The following is a 20,822-nucleotide window of genomic DNA, read 5'->3' on the forward strand; positions in this document are numbered from 1 at the left end:
AGGGCGAGGTGTGGCAGCTCGGTGAAAATTTCGTAATTGTCAAGAATTTCGCCGCTTCGTGCCCTCGAGCCATCGGTTCGCACGTGCACTGTAAATTCACTGCGAAGATGAACGGTCAACTTTTGCAGCGAGTATTTTGACGCAAGTACCTTTTTCATTTTTCATCTTTCGTTTTTAGCAAATGATCGCTCTTCTTGATCCTGTTCAGTAGCGTGATTCATTGGATCGAAAAAAAAGAGAATCAGACATTAATTTTGTCTCGTTCACGGTTTGAAGAATTAACGCTTTTGCCGAACGATCACAGAAGTTTTTGACCGTGCGGTGGGAATTCTGAGGCACCGGAAATAACGATACTTTCTTTCCCGCTTTTTCGAGAATAACAACCCGTGGAATCTCTTCTCAATCTCTTACTCTCCTGCTTTATTTGTGTCTCTTTTTCAACAAGCCTCTCAGCATTTATCTACAGCCTGGTTCTTACAGATCCTTGTTATCCCGTTCAAGTGGGCACAGAGAATGGCCACCGATTAGCAACCCTTCGCCTCTTGCTTCTTCTCTTTCTTCCTCTCCTTCTTCTTCTTCACCCCGACTAATTCCACTTCATTTTTCTGTTCTTCCACGGTCTATGCCTGCCCAGGGTAAGGTTACCCTGCACTTAAGATCCCAAAACGCGAGTGCAGATGACCCAACATCTTTACCGAGATAGCATTCAATTACCAGGTTATTCTCAACCTCGTTTTACACGCGACAGAACGAGCCGCGGGGTTATTCGTACGTAATTTCTCGCGGTCAATGACTGAAACCGAAAGTTTTGAAAGACCTTTTGCTCCGCGGGTGGTCGGCCTCCTCCTCCAACCGAATACATCCTCGCTAATACCCTGCTCGGGTACAAGGTATTAAGATGATCTTCTCGAATGTCCCTCACACCGCACGGTAGGCAGAGAAGCCACGAAGCTCAGCCCGCTTTCGAAACAATCCGACCAATTTTAGGCTGCTTTACAACCGCCTTCAAACCTCCCGAGATCCCGGAATGACCCAGACAATCCTCGTCTCTGCATACATGTTACTATATCTGTGCACATCTATTGGTTTTCACCGAAAGAAGATCAAACCATCGAATTGTGCAGAATGATCGATGGAATTAAACGTCGATACGAGCTCCGAACGTTCCTACAACGTTAATTCAAAATTAGAAATATTCACCGTGCTCATTTTCTCGGCAGTGAAAAGGGATTAAGAACGAGGAATGCAACGGATAAGGATAAAAGTATGTACCTCGACTAATCGACGGGATATTTTTCGAGTCTGGAAAAAAACTGGCTAATTCCAGCAGGTAGCTGACGGCGGTAGATTCTATCTGTACAAGATGCGAAGTGATGATTACTGTCAAACATTTCTTAGCCCTTAATCCCGGTACCCGCGCTTCTCGTGTCTATCTAGCCTTAAAAACCGAGAACATCCGACAGCGAGCTCAAGTCAAGAAGATTCCTCGAGGTTGTAAAATAGCCTGATTTCCATCTGGAATTCCATAGGAAACGGAGACGCGTTTGTGGCTCGTCTTTGACCTCTTCGGCGCTCCTTATTCGTATTCCAGTTCTGGTTCATCGTCATCATCATCGTCATCGTCATCGGCGTAATTCTGAACACCGGGTGATGTCACCTTCCAAAAATAAATCCTCGTCCCGGTTAAGCACTCCACTGTTTATTAGCAGCTACTTCACGTTTTATGGATCTTCAGGGAGCACAATTAGCCCATTGAAAGTTGGCCCAATGAACGTGAGCTCGTTTGCTAAAATCCTATGCTGGATTTAATGGCTCATTCGAGGACAACGAACACGTGTGCGTACCCACCTATCACTGTGATGTAACCGTGCGACGATTCGACAACCTGTGGATCACACAATGCGGACGGACTACACCGCGATCGACAAAGCTCTGAAGAAATTTTCCGTCTTCGTTATTTATTGGCGAGTCTATTGTCCATTGGACTCATGGGTTGTACGAACGGAATGCGCAAACGGAATTTCACGGTGGTTTCAAAAGCGGCTTTTGGCGGTTCTGAATTGCAGTTACTGCAGGAGGCTTGAAGCGCGTCTGTATTCCGTGAAGAAGCACGTCCCGCAATTAACGTGTGTGCATCGTAAAAACTCGTTTGAATTATTCATCGGCTAGTTTCGCTCGCGTAACAACCGGCAAAAACACAGTCGTTAATTCGAGTTCACTCTCGGAGCTTGCGGTGGAGCTTCGAGTATTAATCGAGTTACCTTTCAAGCGACAAAACATATCGCTAATGAGTTTACACCGGGGTAAGTGGATGTCTGTAATAAATTAGGCGAGCTAAAGCGTATTAGAACCTGGAGTGCTCGAGTTTCACCAGGGATGATAATAGTGCGGTTTTTCTCTTTCACCGCGAACTTTCGTGCTTTCGTATATCACGGGAATTGAGGCTGTATCTCGCACAATGCGATCCCTAATAATTACATTCTCGATTGTTTATTTATTTATTTATCGCTGCACCGCTCGATCTCCTCGTCGGGCGATGTTGAGTCACCCCGCAATTAATTTTGCCGACGATGATCGGTCCAATCATCCCGCAGCCTCGGCTTGTCCAAACAATAATCCTTGGGGGACGAGATTGTAAAAGAGTTGAGCGATCGAGATCGAGTAAATCGATCAATTCTCGAGCGGTGAGGGTGAGCTTGTGAAAAGTGGTTTTGTAGAGAAGATCGTTACGATCGTGATCACGGTGATAACATCCATACCGATCGAGGCGTGGTTTTTTCCTTTAGAAATGAGGAACGCAGGCGATTCGACATCGGAAACTCTCTTCCTTTTATTTTCAGCGAAACATGGCGAAATATTTTCGGCGGGCGTATCCTTCGCGTTATAGATATATAGCCAATTTATTCTTCGATCTATCATTCTTATCCCTCGAGCGAAACTGTTTTTTTCTTTTCTTTCTTGCTTTCTTTTTTTCTTCTTATATACGTCAGGTAAAAAGTACAACTCCGTTGTGATTCATCGTACGATTTGACGATTCGCTCTTTTCGCGTATTTCGGGTCCGTTGGCCCGCCGCAGTCTCTCTCACGACTCGCTGGACCTCCTGACATCTGACCCCCGGATTCCTCTCGGCAACACCCACAAGCTACGAATCAGCCTTTTTCCAGATTATCGTGCAATAAAATTAGGCGACTCTCGGCGGTGAATTTTGTTGCATCGAGCCACTTCGCGTGTTCTCCCGTTGGCAAAAATTTTTTTTCACCCCGCTTCACGAAGAGCAAAAATTAGTGGAAAATCACGGTGTAGATTGGCGCTAAAATCGTCTTCCCGATCCTCGCCTCAAGGGGAACGGCGATGACGTTGCAGGTACGCGTATTGGCTGAGGGTGGTAAAAATACCGGTAAAATAATAACAGGTCTTCTAGATTGCGGTTAAACGACGAACGCGCGGCGGCGATGAGACCCCCTAATTCACTGATTAACAATTAACTCGAGACGGCGTCGATTTTAAGCACCACTTAGCGCCGAGCGGCGCCTAGACGCCTGGCGTTTACCTAGTTTCAAATTCTATTTCACGTTCACATTATTTCAGTGGCTACTCGACGCGCGGCGTAACTCTCCTCCGATATTTTCATTCATAAATACCGAGTCTCACTCTCCGCGTGGGCGTTTCGTTGCCACAGCTCGTCGAATCGACGATGAGTCAAGTGCAAGGCACACATTTACGTTTTCACCTCTGCCGAGTTATTCCCCGACGGAAATCTCGCTGTGACGAGGGTTCTTGACTTTTTTTTTTTTTTCTTATCCTTCCTCTTCGCGCACTCCTTTTTCACTCCTCCGTCATTCGTACGTGCGTGCAGAAATTCGGGCCTAATGCCCTGCAACGGGGTGAATCGGGATTATTATACGTGAAATACCGGCCCAACCTGGAATCTTTCAACCATACGAAGAAGAACGTGATTTGATGGATTTCTCGTTGTCGGTGCTACCAAGATTACCGCTGTACACCGCTCCAAGAATGGTGGAAGCGATTCGTGTGGATTGCCCGATGTACGTTCCGCGAATTATGATTCGGCAGAAAATCTCAAAGATCCCTGAATCGTCGTCCGCAGGTTATTGCCGTCCGTCGAATTCGCAACGCGAGTCGATCGGTTCGTAGACTGTTTTGACTCACCTGAACGGTTCTCTTTTTCTTCGGTCTATCAAGCGAGAGACTAAAAAACCGGGTTCAAAAGTAAACGAGAGTGTTTTTAGAGGACGGTGTATATTCGTCGTCGCGATGATCAAGCATCACGGATAGTTTTTATTATTTCTCAGGCAGAGCCGCCTGCGGGCATAAGGATCGTAATCATCCGATGACATAACGATGTTTAATGTATGACTTATACCGTCCGTATACAATGCCTCTGATCTCCTAACGGAAGCCGTCGTCATGGCCCAAAATACATGTCTATCAAACTCGCGTACGCGTGCCCGTGGTTTTTATTATTATTATTATTATTATTATTATTATTATTATTTTTTTTAAATCGTTTTTCGTCATCAAACGGTTCAACGTCTTCGAGTGAAGGATGTCGTAAAGCGTTGAACGCGATGCAGCGTGCTTCAGAGTTGTAAGTTCCTGGATTATTACACGCGTGATGTGCTCGAATATCCGACATTCGATCCTACGCAGGAATTATCCATGAAATATACATTCCATTCTCGATGAACGACGATCATCGGCTATGCCAACCGTAAGATATGTAGGATGGGAATAGATCTCGAGTGAGGCGGCGGGTTTCTTTTACCTTCGCGTACACGACGTCTAAGAATAGTTGATCAGTTGTGGATACAAGTAGCTCGGCAGGAGCCGGATGGCTCGTGCTGTGAGACTCGAAAATATATTTCTGATCCGTGTATCCATCGCGCCGCGGCAACGACCTCCGATAACATATTTCCCGCGACATGTGGACTTGAAAGGCTTTTGATAGCCGGCCGGAAGTGCCTTTGAGGAATCAACTTTCAGACCTATCTCATATAACTAATTATTTTACCGTCCGTTATTAAATCCGGCCTCCTGTAATTTTCCTCATTTTTCAATGTATGAGAGGGGCTGCCGTTCCCCTCTTAGTTTCCCGGTTTTCACCCGAGTTTATGTCCCGAGGGAAATACAATCTTTCCCTCCTCTTTGGCACCCGTTATTCGGTCTTCGGATTTAATCGAACCAGAAAATATGGGTACAGTCCGTTAGAAGAATTAGGCAAATGAGAATATGACAAGTTCGAGGTTCAAAAAGTAAAATTCAGGTTACAACTCGACTTCGATTATACTAACAGAATCTCTATTTATTGCAAAAAATTTATTTATATATTGGAATCGCATGTTCAAATAGAGAAAGTTTAGTATAGCGAGAGTTTTTTATTCAGTATTATTACGTATTAGCGCAGTTATCGCTCGCGTGATGCGTAAAATGTAACATCGACCAGCCTCAGGAACGGCGGGCTCATTTCTCGGCTTGTTGCTCCGGCTAATGTGCGATCTTCATTGATATTCGCGAGACCCTCCCGACATGATTGCAGCGTCGCCTTCTTTGATACATTTTTCACTTATCGACTTGTAATAATCTATGCATTGAACGAGGTTGTGTTATAAATAGCTTGCGTATGTAACGCGTGTAACACACACCGTATATTATAACCACAAGTTAATTACAATGGCTGCTATAGTGAACAACGAGACGAAAAAAAAGGCGGACGGTATTGCCATTTTTTTAATTATGTTATACTGTGGCTATACAAACATCAATGAAGCACAGACATTGACGTTGGGTGACTAACGGGAACTTCTCTTTGTCATTTGCCTCGCACGTAGATAATAAATATAAACTATACGTATTACATTATACGCAGAAGATAAATTCTATTTCAGCATTTCTCTCCGACGCTGTCAGATGCAGGTTCAATAATTGTCGATGGGTGTATACGGCTTACATAATTATACGTCACCTGCACGTAAAGCATCTGCAATATTATTAGCCAACACACGTATAATACTGTAGTGTAATAATAGTGGCGAAATGTAAGTACACCCCAAAAAAAAAAAGAAAAACGGAAGTGACAGCTTAGACGATTGGCAGATGAAGAAGCTCCCGTTGCGAATGAGCGAACGGCCATTTCAGCCTGATGAAACGTGTTATTTTAGCACGTTTCAGAGATTCGATATGTGTTTAATACAGAACTCTCCTGAAGCGGTTTGCAAACGAGAAACCCCGCAGTCTCAAACGAGGTATAATTTTTCTCCGAGGCGAGTTTACGCAACATTCGGATACTAGTTATACATTGTTTTTCTACCATTTTTTTTCTTCTTTTTCTTCATCTTCTTCTTTTACAGAACAGTGATTCATGCGGCAAATTTACACTTCCTATGAAATCGCCCGATTGATTTTGTCATATACATGTGTAGAATGAATGAAAAAAACATGTCCAAGTCAGACTTTGCGCTCGAATATTAAAAGTCATTTCACTCATCCGCACATGTCAGGCAGGATTAGCGTTTTCGAGCATTGATCACTAGTGACATAATTGATATTTGTAACACGTATTAAGTATGGGTATAATGAGTAGCAATCGATCGCACCTCACGATCATATTCGGAAACACGATATCGAACGATTCATTCAACCTCGCGGGTATTTTCGTCCAACTTGGCCGTGGTCGTCTCGCGGCTTTAACATCATCGTTCACACTTCATGAGAAGTGGTCCGAAACAAAAAAGAAAAACCAAAAAAACAAAAACCAGAGAGAAAAAAAATTACACATGGGACCAGAATGAGAAGCAGGAAAATAAAACAGATAGGTCCAAGCTATCGAGTCGAAAAGTTAGCCGTAGCCTCTTCGACGCGAATTTCAGCCCGTAATAGTAAAAGTAAAAACACTACCATTCGCGACTTCACTTTTACTTTTATGAAAACAAGCTGCAGGTTAGCGTCAATGATAACCCAATAATGAAGCTATTAGTTTCTGATACTCGCATTGACAGACGTGTGTGTCATTTGTAATGGAGTATTATATGCATGTCCAGTAGCTGACACACGTCAAACATTATTATGAACACCTCAAAGTTATTCATCGAGGCGCTCGTTCGGGTAAGGAGAAAAGTTCCTCGATAGAGAGCTGCCGAGATGAAGAGATGAAATTATACATCCATCTGAATAAATCAATCTCATCACGGGTGGTCCGAAAACTTTTTACTTGTCAGATCAATCGAAAGTTACGGACAATCAACCAGAGTTCAATTTTTATTTCACCCTTTTTCTTGATGACGAGTGACTTGTTGTTGTTTTTTTTTTTTTTGTGTATTATTTTTGCTTACCTCGTCAGTCGTACAGTTACGATGCTATTTCTGTGCCTAATTTTACTACTACACTCGACATGACTAGGCGCACGAGGCATCGCGTTATTCACATACGGGTATAATTAAAATCTGCAAAATGTTTTGATTAAGTTGATTTATCGATGGACCCGAACTCGCGAACCTCTTGAACGACTAATAGATCGAATGCAGCCTTATTAATTGGCTAAACTGACGCGAGACCTCGTTCACAGTAAAAGTAAACGGAATGTTTAAACGATCCGTGACGGTCATTGCTCCATCAAAGTGCTCAACTTCGATACTAGAAGACCCTGACTTTGTTGCCAATCAAGGCTAAGGAAAAGCCGAGTCATTTCTTCGGCTTGAAAGTCACGTGCTTAGGCAACGTGCCAGTAACAGACACGTGAGCCGATTTTAGCCGTGTGAATGAAGTTGCACGAATAGCGTTAAAAGCGTCCGAGTATTCGAACGATTGACCACCACAGCTGAGTTATTACTGTGTGGGCAGTGATACGGTTTCTGTCCGGTTTACAGATAGGGATAGGCACACTTCCAGGATGCCAATAAGATATCTCTCCCCCGCACTTCCTTGGCCTCATTTGGCGGAAGAGATCTGCAAAAATTCGTTGAATATAAGAGAGACAAAGATTATTTCAAGGACTTTGATGTTCTTCCGGTTCCTGTAGGGAGGAAGTTGGCCAGATGTTGGTTTCCGTTGCTTGTAGCTCGAATCAGCGATTTGGTTTCAACGCGTTCATTCGTGGATTCACGGAAGTACCAAACACAGTCGCACCGGGTAGGTACCAGGAGTTGTTCACAGTTGGTTTAGGGCAGGTTAAGATGTACCTCTGAAGACTAGAGCCGAGTTCCCCGTCAAGTCAACAATCTTACGCCTAGTTGGGCGCGTTGTTTACGGTATCGCCTCTCTCGATGTCAGTGCATCAGAAGTGCTCACAGTTGGCGCAGCAAGTGAGCAAGGCACTCGGCAACTGTAGATGGAAAGCTACTCCGGACGGAGTGACATTTGCAGCAAACTATGATCAATTGGAGATGATGAGATGGACTAGAGACGGTTTCGATGGCGCCAATAGCAGCGAATCGTTCGTAAGAATCAGTTTCTCATCTGTAGGGCAAGACTCGTTATGCGAACCTGTTCTTCACGCACACGGCGACGAGTGTCGGCCAGTCAAGAAGGCGAAAGGAGAGACTGGACGAGTTTCAGACTTGATTTGATAGTTTCGTGGTTAAGCTAACAAAGGAATCGGGCATGGCGTGGAAGGCTGGAACCTTGGAGGCGATATCGTTAGAAACAGAAGGAGTTCGTTGATCTTTATCCTCCGTGTGCCGCAGAGTGGTCCATGGGATGTCAGACCGCACCAAGCCGAGCAAAGCCTGCCCGAGCCGTGCTCGTCTTATTATTCCTTTTTAAAGTCTCTCTTTCTCTCGGCTTCTCACCCCTCGCTCCTTCCCCGACACGCTATCATCTCGCCGGCAATTCATTACTCCAAGTTGAGTCGCGCCTTCTCCTTCTCCGCCTCTTCTTCGTCTTCTGGGTCTCTCGGCTTGTGGAATATTATCGTGTAAGAGAAGATTGCAAAAATTCAGAGAGCTTCTCTCTTTGGTAGTTACTCAAGGGGATCTTTACGACCGACTGCAGTGCAGTCCTGCCCTCGAGTTTCAAAAATCATGAAGAAACTGGCGAAATTGAAGCGCAAACTTCTGCTCCCTGGACGAAGTCAAATCATCGTAGCAGCATCGGTCCGATGTTGATTATGTGCGGTCGATCGATCTTCGGTTCTCTGTTTTCGTATACCTGCAGCTTAATTCTGTCGCGGCCGCATCTTGAATATCCAAAAAGCAAACAGTGCATACAAGGGATGCGCTGAAACGAGATACGAGAGACGACAAGCGGCGTAGGAATCCGGCTGGATTCGGGAAAATAGAAAGAGAGTAAGAGATGACTAGTCCCAGCACCGTTCGGGGTACTCGCAAAAACGTCGGCGGGCTCTTTGAATCGTCCGAGACTAATTCATTGGGCTGGCCGCGTCTCGTCGCGAACTGGATCGAAAATTTTTATGCGGTTTTTGAGGCTCAAGCGATCGTCTCATCGAGTGGCCGAATCCTCGAAGTGAGGAAACAGCGGGTTAGGAAGAAATTCTCCCGTCGTAGATAATTATCGGAGAGGAGGATCTCGGATTGTTCACCGGTGTGCATATCCTTGATCCGCAGACAACTTACAATTAGACGAGTGCATTGGAGTGACAATGAGTCGTCGGTGTCATCCACGGAGGGTGAGAATCCATCTCACCCCTGCCATCTGTCATTACCACTCCAACCCCGTATAGTCTGGAGTAGCGTAACAGATCCTGAAGTGCCTTGGGCACTTACTTGGCTTACTTGGTGCCGAGCTTGGCGCTTTTGTGTCTCCTGAAGGACTTCGGGCGAAAGGCTCGATGATGATTGAATCAGCGTGTGTCAACGCCGGTTCGCACGTTGTTTTACAAGTTGACGAAGCGTCTTTTTCGCTCGGCGGCGTGCAGCTTTTGACGCCGGGCTCCACGATCATTGACCACAAAGTGATCATCCTCGGCCCTGCGGCATGGTCAATCACCGGAACACGTTCGGCTATGTCACGCTCGGCGAGTCGTGTCGCAATTACCCGTTGAGAGTGTCTTCCTCGTGCGCACTGTACAATTGTGAATGTCTTTTTTCACCGTATGGTGCTGCAATTGTCGCCGTGACATGATTGCTTTATGTTCACGTGTCGTTTTAAATCGTTGCCGACGTCTGACATCGTTTCGTCCACTGTATAATCAGATTTCAATTGCGCAATTATATAACCCACTCTACTTGGAATTATAGGTCTCGGAAGTACAGGGAAATATACATGCGCACATGTACAGTCACGCGATGAATCAAACCGTCAACGTTTAATCAGCGCTCTCTAAGTATGTACATACGATTTTTTAAGAGAGAACAAGAGGCGGTAGCTACCCTGTATAAAGTCGACGTTGAAAAAATCATCTCGTGATTGTTTACGTCTGGAATAGCGTTCAATTAGCAACCTTAGCATCGCATGGCAATGATTAAATTCACCACAAGATGCCGCGTGTGAACGAAAGCTTTGCGTTACAAAATTATCGTCAACCTGACCCAGAGATTTACATACTCAATCTTAACGGTCCGAAGCGAAAAGGAAGCTCAGGCAGATTTTCGCGATTCGAAAAGGACCGTTATCCGAAGGACCACAAAACTCGCTTAAAGGTAATGCCAATTTCTTCGCCCTGTATTTAAAAGCAATTTCTTTCGATTAGCAACGGACTCTCACCTCGAACATGAACCTTATACGTCCGACGTCGTACCGCGTCAATGTACGAACGTATACCGGATGCCCCTTCATAAAGCGAGTCCTTGTAAAGATACGTCCATCGGACAACCGCATAGCGCCGCAGCACGTGCGTTAATATGTTTTCTCGTTGAAACGAAACAATTATGCTATTCGAGTAGGCCCACCTCGTCGTTGATTATTACCCCCTGCCGAGGCCCCGAGTGACGTCCTTGTCGACGTATTCTGTGTCCGACTATCTCCTTCCGCCGGCTTTCGTCAACGATTCAAACGGCTTAAGGAATAATGCCGTTAATTAAGGTGCGTGTCGCAACCACGGCTGTGTGACGAACCTAATTAATACGCTTTGAAATCGATGAATAGACCCTAAGATGCGGGTTCATACTCGGGTGCACGACCCCGGACAACTCAACTCACTTCCCCGTTTAAGACGTCAGCTGAGACGAGGGGATATCCGAAATGTTGAAGGTCCTAACAGCGCAAGCTCGCGGAGATTCGCAGATTCGTAATGCAGCGAATCGGGCCTGAGTTCACGACACTTTTACGAGAGGGCTCGGGGCCTTGGGGCTGCTGCTTAACGGGGATAATGAACGAGAAATTCGTAATGAAGTGATTAAAGTTACTGCATGGCGATAGCCCGGAATCACGATGCCTGATACGCGAACTGGAGAACAGGCTGCTTTATTTTTGTACCGATCTTCGGCCATGGAGTCCGTATTTTCTAAGCAAATAGCCTCGTGCCTTTCTCACTCTTCCAGCCAATTTAAAACCCGCAACGAAGACGAGCCTGCAATCTTTCGATCCATGAAGGTCTTCGGTAAATAGACGACTAATATCGTGCCTCAATTGATCAGCACGCATCGCCAATCTGGAAATTGGATCTGGCTAAGACAAAAAGAAACTTGCGCCAATTAATAATGACCAAAACTAGTCGATATTCGATTAAATCCATTATTTTTTCCCGATTAATCGAGTACAATCGATTATTTTTCCTCAGAATCGGTTTTTGTTTTTTACTTTACCAATTTATGTGATTAAAGTATGAATTATTATCATTGTCTCACTTACTAATTACCTATTTGATGCAATACGTGAAAGATAAATGAATATTCTCACCTGAAATTGAAAAGTATTTTGAATAAATTTAGATATAATGAAAAAACTTGACCGTTATTAAGACTACATACCAAAGTTTACGAAATTTTGGTTTCGAGTGCACAGTTTGAAAAAAATACGAAATAACCAATTAATTTTTACCGATTCAATCGAGTCGTGTAATCGACGCATTGATTATTTTTAGTTTAATAGCCATCGCTAGCACTAATTGCGTTCGAGGATCACCTTCCTCCCCTGTTTTTTATCCTTGCGATCTTGCCGATACTCTCTCTGTTTACAGTTCTAGATAATGGTTTCGCATAACTTAATGGAAGATCTGCTTGGGTCTGTCCTCAGCCCATGAGAAGCACCTCACATTCCAGATGAGAAGCGCCAGATGTATTGCAGGGCTTCTAATTGTACAGGAACTCTGAATTTTTGGATTCAAGCTTCACAGAGTTTCCGAAAAATGATGAGCATCGTGACTTTGGCAAAGTTTCTGTAAAAGAAAAAAACAAAAAAGAAAAAATGTCTACATTTCCAGACAGTTCGACATGGCTTGAAATGAAGAGATACTGTCGAAAAATGAGCAAAGTGATGGGAGGCAGAACGGAAGAAGTAACATCATCTGGTCATCGATCTGCAGGGATGTTCACATGTTATCACGTGATAAGGTCAATTGCGGTGATCTCCAGAAATGAACGGGGCCCGTTTATGTACCTACAGCTTGAGTTATTACCGGTTGGTAGTTGAAGGCCGCTTAAAGTGGTTTCTCGGACCTTTCTTCATCCTCCGATACCCGGATTAAAAACGACCAAAGTAACAGCTGTGCGTGAGGTGTATAATATAAGTAACGTGAGTGAGGCGAAGAAAGTGTGAAACTTTGAAGGAACTATTTTTACCCATGCCTTACATGCTCACGCAACGAGCTTCCTACGGGAATTCACTTCACTTTCGATTATTTCTGTATTCCCACGGGACGTTCCTTCGAAGTTCGTGTCACGACTCGCGTTCATTGAACACGTGGAATTGTAAGTACCTACATTTGTTCCAGACCGTATGACGCGTGTAATGCTCTACAGCTTCGTGTTGCGATAATGGCTTCTTACCTCTGCATGTTCAATTATCGTAACAAGTGTCGTACCGCAATCGTATGATTTTACTCGCGTGCAAGGAAATTGAAGATTTTTTGATCAAATTTTTGAGTTACGCCGAGTCTTAGATTATACCATGAATACATGTATCCTTGACAGGGTTAATCAACGACTGGAGGGCACAGATTTGTCTGAGGAAGTTCTGATGGCTGGTTACGACGTTGTTGGGCATCGTGAAAAATTCTTGCCCCTCCCACGGGGCCCAAAGTGTAGTGCAGGATGCCAAAGGGAAAAAAGAAGAGACGAGGAAAAGCAGAAGGGAGAGGAAGAAAGAGAGAGAGAGAGAGAGAGAGAGAGAGAGAGAGAGAGAGAGAGAGAGAGAGAGAGAGAGAGAGAGAGAGAGAGAGAGAGATGAAATTACAAGGGAAGAGCAACGAAAAAGGCTGAAGAAAACTGTGATTTACTGCCACCAAGTGATTTTCGTAGATTCAGATTTATATCCTACATATTACCGCTTTTGGCCTGCCCAGATGATTTCACCATCCCATATATTATGAACCTTCTACGCTCGCGTAATCATTTCTCTTTTAATTTCAATTTTAATTACTTTTTCACAGCGTACTTCCCCGATTGAGAAATCGCTGCAAGCTAACAAATATTCTGCAGTTCGATCATTCCTAACTTATTCGTAACTATACACGTGATTAAGGGTTAATTACTCAAGTACCGCAGTATACTTGATGCGAGAATTGGTAATCGATTGATTAATTAATCAGCTAATCGAAAACGGTGTGATACTCAAACCGAACGACAATCGTCCGTTGAATATTTATGATTCCAGCATATATCTGATTCCAGATACATTTCTCTCTCGATAGGCATACGGTCTACACTTTTTCCCATCTCAGCTCAACATCGAAATATAAAAAAGAGATTGCGAGAGAAGTCGATCAAATTACATAAAACTTCGACTCTGTCACTTCAGTCGCATTTAATCGACTGCATTATTGTTTCACTCCCTTTGTTTATCCTTCAACAGCGGTAAACCATTTGGAAGAATCTCATTCCAGGGATGAGAGTGCATCACGGATTAATGGGGAGATGTAGAATTCGCGGAAGCACAATAGCTGTTATTAATATTCAAATGTTAATATTAATAAAAATCCAATGCGAGGGAATCGACTGTTATCGAGCCTGCATTACCCTTGGTTAGGGGTCTCGGTAGAAGCTCATAGTTTGTCGGGTGCAATCAGATACAATTGACTACTGCAAAGCTGCCCGAGGCGTTGTAAGCTTGGCTGTATAGCTCAGCCAGCAAGTGCATTGCGATACGTATCTAGGTAATGCTTGAACGTGATGCACGCTTATGTACATACGTGATACGAACCGTCATCGGATTGTGTCCAAGCTCGCGCAGGCCGGCCTCGATTGGTGCCAGAATCAATCAAGATTCCAGTGATTAGAGTTACGGCGTAATGTAACCCGTTAACGACGTTCGCTCTATCGCCCTACACTCCCCATTGTTACATGCCTGGAGTAGCTTATCCCGCGTAATCTTAAACTGCGGCCTGCGAATGAAAAACGCTCGATTCCTGAACTGCCATAAATAATTGTCATGTAATTAGTTACCGAAGCAAAGGTTAACGTGCTCCGTTCGGTTATTCTCGATTTACAACCGTGGATGACTTATCATTTTTGAGGGAAGCAACGGACCATTCTTAATTAATTCCATGCACTTGACATCGTTCCTCGATAATTAATCGATACATTAAACTGAGTTCATGGTATAATCGCGTCGGTCGATATTTGATCTCGTCATTACGAAAGAAATAACGAAAATTAGTTCCTCTGGAACATCATTATCAGAACATGACCGTGCCTTCATCATTCCTAAGGTTGAGTCACGCTTGTTCCCTTGGTGAACAGGACTTGTATGCGCATAGTTGAAAGGGAATGAAAAAAGGATATGAACAAATTCGGTCGTTTAAACGAGCGCCCTGTAATCGGGTCTAATGTGCACCCGTCCGAAGTAGTTCTTGATTAAACCGTCCGGACGGTGCTACAGAGATAATTAGTCATTGGACAACTTGTTCAGCGAACGATTGCGGCGTCGCTGTCATTTCTTTCCAATTGTAATAATATAATTAATCGTTGATTATGCCGCATTACTCTTATATCCTGCACTTGATGTGCGCTGGGCGCTTCGTGCGAGGTAATTGTATGGTTAGGAATACTCGAAGCGAGTCAGTGTACCGTTTGCAGCACTTGAAACTCGTTTCGACGCACAGGCACTTGAAGAGGCTCGTTGCCACGACGCGTCATTTGTGACGATTCCGGCAGGCAGAATTGTGGATAAATCGCGTGTCGTCACTTCGACGACGAATGAAAACATTGGAAGAGAGGAAAAAATGTTTAAAAAATCTCCAGCATTGTTATTTGCGCTAATGACGGAGAAAATGAATGAAACAACGTCTCTACTGTGAGATAAAAATAAATCCGAGCAAAATTTGAATTGCAATTTGTAATAAAAACGATCTTACAATTTCAACCTACCGAGTGATTAATCTTTGGTGGTTTTGAACTGGTTCTAATTTTGTTTGCTCATTTGCCTCGCTTCGTAATCTTACACAATAGCATAGTTATAACGCGGCGTAGTCAAAATCCGCATTTCAATCGCCCTCGATTCTTCCTTACGTGTCTAACTTGCAACTGCACCGAACATCTGGCCAGTCGCAGGTCGCATCTGGTCTTTTTGCACTTCATTAAGCGCAAGAAATTAGTCGTAAAAACGTAATTCATTGCGGGAGAGCTCGCGACAACGGAAATAAATACCACCACAAGTTATCTAACTTCCAGAATGATATAATATAATATAATCCGAGCCAGGAATTCCTAGCGAGATGTCGTTGATCAGGAGCGCAGGATAACGGACGCATAGGAAACCGATGGAAAAGTTTCGCCCCTTTAGAGTATTTAATAGTAATTGACTGAGTATTTTTCACGGATATCCAAACTCCCTGAAATATTACTGGAAATATTTCGTTAATCCCGAGTCTACGGCGAAGAAAAAAATGGAAGTCTTATCCTGTCCATTTTGCTCGAGGCGAAGTTTCAGAACGGGCCAGATGTGCCGAAGCTTTTCCTACCTCGCTTATGTTTCCCGGGCTTTCAAGTCAAGGAACTGAAAGGAATGGGCGTCGAAATTACCAGATAAGTTGACGGTGAACACGCAGGACTGTTGCGACATCGGAAAACATCGGCCACAGAGTATTCACGCACCTCACGTGAGTTTCTGGTAACCATTAATAAACCCTATGAAAAATTGTAGACGATCAATGACGCCGTTTAACGAACTACTGCGCTGATATGCCGGCTCAATTTTGACCCAACGCATTCCAATAACCACTTTGCGTCTTCGTCTCTCTTCGCTTTTCCCCCACACCGAAAGGGCGATGATATGAATCAAGGATGCTGCTGCGTCTATCTCTCCATCACCAGTTTACGCGAGTATAAAGCTGCTGACTAAAGGCAAACAGATGTTTTCTTTCTGCAAAGAACAACCATCGTCACGCTCGAGGAGCCGGGTAATCAAAGACTTTATTCGGAGTTCTGAGGGCTCGGCTCAAGCACTGTTCAGAACCCGAAAATCACGGCCCACGATTAGATTACACGATTAGAGGTCGACGGCTCGGGTTTCCCGAAGGCTTGATCGGCTCTCGATCCCTTCGGTCTTCGGGATTAGGCTCTGATCATATAGATAAGAAAGGTGTTCCTGGCGGTCCAGGCGCCCACGCCTATCTTCCACGCATTCCGTTCCGGGTAAGAATTAACAAGTGGCAATGGACGACAACTCCATTCAGGCGCCTCAATCCGTGCGATGTTGTTACGAGCTGTCGTAACACAGGGTCACTAGAAATCACTCCTCAATTAGCGGCGTCCATTACTAGCCGATCTGCACTTCCGGCCAGAAACTGTAATCAAGTAGGTGTGCCAGTAACGTGTTTGGAACCACTTTTCGATCGGCTTTAAGTCTTCTGGCGTGGGAAGCCGGCTGCGGGTCGCTCTTCGGTGACCCAATGACGTTTCGTATCGCGTTCTACTCTCCCCGATTCGCTTTCTTCGGGCAAGAACATTCGCTCTTCCTCTGTCTCTCCCTCTCTCTTTTCTTACTTCGCGATGTAAGCGACCGTGCGTAACTGTCTGCCCACGCTGACGTAACAACCCGTAGAACGACTTGAAAGTGGAACTCGAACACGTCTTGCCTTAACGAGTCAGATTGATACCTGAACGCGGGTCAATGCTATCCTTACCAGACGAGGAGGTACGACGGTCCGAGAGAGGTTTAAAAACACATGGCGAACAGTGTGGAGAACGATTTGGACTCGGCGGCTTTACATCTTCTTTTTCTCCTTATTCATCAGCAAACATTGCACGTGTAATAAATTTCCTGATCAAGGTAAACCGGCTGCGCGTATAAGTGAGAGCACGGAAGTTGCGCAATCTGTATTGACTCGGTTCAAAGACACGAAATTTATTCACACTGCACACACTCTCCTGCACTTGACGGATCAAAGTGTTTTGAATAATCTACCGTTTGGTAAATACACACGCGCGATGTAGTCTACAGCCTTGCTCAAAGTCTGAGTATCGCCACAGCTTTCCAAGACGATAATCGACTCTGGTCTTCTTTTTCTGTTTCAGGTCGTTGGTGCTTCTAATATTTATACTAGCTTCACACATCCCGCATGCGCCAGCCAGCCACGTAAGTATCTTGAACATCTTACGGATTCGATTATCGCCAGTAATGGTAGGAGCGAACAGCCGTTATCACGGAATTCGCGGAATCTCTCTCCGAAGTCCTGGGACAGGATCAGAGACGGTGTTGAGGCCAGACGCGGAGACTCGGACACCCGACCTCGTGTCCTTGACGAAGGCAGCTTCGTCCTTGCAGGAGCATTAACTTCACCCCCGCGGTTCTTGCGTCATCGCCTCCCTGGTCATACGCTCCGGTTTTGACTGCAAAATTCTGATTGTCATCCTCCGTCGCTATTCGTGTTCTTTCCATAGTTTCTCATTTCTGCTGGAGCTGGAATGCCGAGCAGCAATTAAGGCGACGCGCTTCGATGTCTCACCGTCCAAGTGTCACCTTGGCTGGCACAAACCTCCGTGAAAACGACGGCCAAACTAGTCCTGCGAAGCTTCAACCGCAGCAAGAAACGGCTCGAGAATAAAGATCGAGTTACCGGTGTTGATCGAGTTCTTAGGATACGTACATAGGTACCTGCAGCTTCGGAGTCCTTGAACCTTGCCCACCTCGACAGCCACCACGATCATCCACGCAATATAGTGTACATCTCCTGATTCGAACTGTGATCAACTCGGGATTACTCACTGTTCCAGGTAGCAGCAGATCATTTCCCAAGCATTTTCGATGTCACGAGCTATCGCGCAGAATTTTCACTCAACACAGACACACGCTAAGTACTCACTCTGTCTCGATAAGTAACGTGTTTGCAAGCTTGCGTTGATCAATTGACTGATTATCTGTCCAATTCACTTTCCTCGCGACTGATATGATAATCGTGTTTCAGAGCCGGTTCGTGCACCTTGTCGCTGTATGTAAAGATTAACCCTTACTTGCCACCTAAGGGTGTAGATCTCCCAGGCCTTTTTTTCCTTAAGTAAACGACAGTAAATTTTTTTTGGATTTAAAAAATGATCAAGTTTTTTGTAAAAATAGCCATTTATTTTTATTTAATTTTAGTTGCATTTATTATATTTTCGAAAACTAATTTCGAGTACGTGATTCTACAGAAGTGTGGCAAGTAATAGCTAAGTATCGCATGTTGGAATCGTAATATCTTGTAGGAGTTGAGGATCGATTGTGCGAATCGTCGTGCGGTTCAGTCCGAGATCATTGCCCCGCAGCCTTCGGGTTGCAACCTTACATTGCAACGCCGTGATTTCTAATTTGCATCTTTGCAATCCACGAGTGAATTCTATAAACCGAGGAAGTTGAACCACACGAAAAAAGTTATAGCTGGATTGGTTTTCTTTTTCGTTAAAACCAAATGCCGGTTTCTTGATTTAAAAAATATTTAATTCCTCATGTCTGCTTTGATGTACTGCAATGTGTTATGCACAGATGAAAGATGGAAAAAAAATGAGGAAAAATGAATTCACTTGCAGTCTGACCGTCTGGTTTAAAAATAGCTGTACGCACTGGCGCTTATGAATAAGGTCGCGAGCGGATGATGTTACAGTTCTTTGACCAGCTGCCATGACTTCAGATCGGGGTAAGTCGGCCCGCGGTGATTATATTGTTAGTCACCGTTTAAGGTAATTAGTTGATTTGCTGTTGCAAACTCGTGTGATTGCTGAGTGATGTGAGAACTGTGTAGCTCTAATTTCGGAGATATGCTTTATGGAAGTGACTGTGGCGACTTCGAGCCGCCACCGCGGGCTGCAAGCGTTGAAATACTTTTTTTATAATTATTATTATCATTAATGGTGTTTTTTTTTTTTTTTATTTATCTCGCGAAAGGAATTTAGGGTCTTAATTGATTTATGACTTACTTAACCAACAAGGCAAGACTGCTGGCGATCCTTAAATATTACTGCTAGATAGATTGGCCTACTTTTCATTGATGATTTTGCTGCCCGTATATAAACAATAAGCATTCGTGTGCGTGATACATATCATTTATTCGGGTACTCGAAGCGTCGACGGGTTCAGGATGTTAACTTAACGATATTTTTATACGTATGCAAATTTCCCTCACCTAATACCAATTTGTTTCAATAAAGTCAACTCGTTGTTAGCGATCTTCGTATTTGAAAAGAAAGAGATACAAACTTCGGTAAAAAAGTGATTTTTTTTATACTTTCAACGTAATTATTTTCGCGTAAAAATCACCACGTGAATTTACACAGACGTGACATTCTCCAGGTGAAATCGTAATAAAAATACAGACAAAACGTGCGGCAATATATCTGCAACCTAAAATTTGAATGCATCAAAAATATGCACCAAATACGGTAAGAATTTTTAAAATAATTTAGTGGTGAATTGAGATTCGAACCAGCATTAAATATTGAGAAATCCCTTATCGTTATTTCGACTAAAAGGAAAATAACAACATACATTTTTTCACCGTAATAGAAACCTGTCAAACTCAAATCCATTAAATTTTACGAGCCGACTATAAGTCGCGCTTAAGTAAACCCAGTAAATAAAAAGCCTAACCCTAGACAATTTTGACTATTTATTACAAAAGCGGACAACCGTTTCGACGCGTAAGGATCTGACTAAGGATTTTAAAAGCACTTTAAACCGTATCAAAGGTGGGCAAATACGCTTAAGGTATACGACCTCGTCTGGCGTGACTCTGTAACCCGGATATTGAATTTGTGTAAGAAAAACGGTCAAAGAACCAAGGAACGGTGCACGAGCAGCAAGTAAAAGTACCCGCAAGTCGGCGTCACGCGACGTTAGAATTAAACGCGTGCGGCGTCGGTTCGAACGTACAAACGCGTGGCCTCGAATAATGAGACGTCAGTGGGGACCAAAGAACTTCGGGGACTGCGTTGTTGGCAGAAATCACGAATTGTCACGCTAATTAATTACCCGAGGATTGAAACGTATGTCGGTAACATCATGCGGTTGATCTTTATCTCGGCACGCTTACGAGTCTCTTTTTGCACCGATGTCAGCGGGCTTCAATTTAATTCAATTATCGGACGTGGTCCTGATACTGTATGCCAATGTGAAAAAGAATTCGTGCTATTGAGACGCAGGTGATAACTCGTATATATGTGTCATTCAGCTCGTATGCAAATTTGTCGTTGCAGTAATGCCTGAATGAGCTTTACAGGAACGTTCGCTTCTGTAAACTTAGCGCGATTTTATTCCACGGAAATGCGTCTGTTTGACCGTG

At 44.1% G+C, this 20,822-nt stretch overlaps 1 protein-coding gene across 7 annotated transcripts in view; it reads left to right on the forward strand.

Annotated features, from left to right (window-relative positions):
• Nucleotides 1-20,822, forward strand: part of Ppn (proteoglycan-like sulfated glycoprotein papilin) — a 71,065-nt gene that overhangs the window by 27,346 nt on the left and 22,897 nt on the right. For all 7 annotated transcript variants that reach the window (XM_046610585.2, XM_046610592.2, XM_046610590.2 and 4 more), the window contains exon 2: nt 17,587-17,647. In XM_046610585.2, the coding sequence (XP_046466541.1) occupies nt 17,587-17,647 (61 nt within the window). The remainder of the gene's footprint in view (nt 1-17,586; nt 17,648-20,822) is intronic.

The sequence above is a fragment of the Neodiprion pinetum genome, chromosome 2, assembly GCF_021155775.2.
Source record: "Neodiprion pinetum isolate iyNeoPine1 chromosome 2, iyNeoPine1.2, whole genome shotgun sequence".
Classification (NCBI taxonomy): Eukaryota; Metazoa; Arthropoda; class Insecta; order Hymenoptera; family Diprionidae; genus Neodiprion; species Neodiprion pinetum.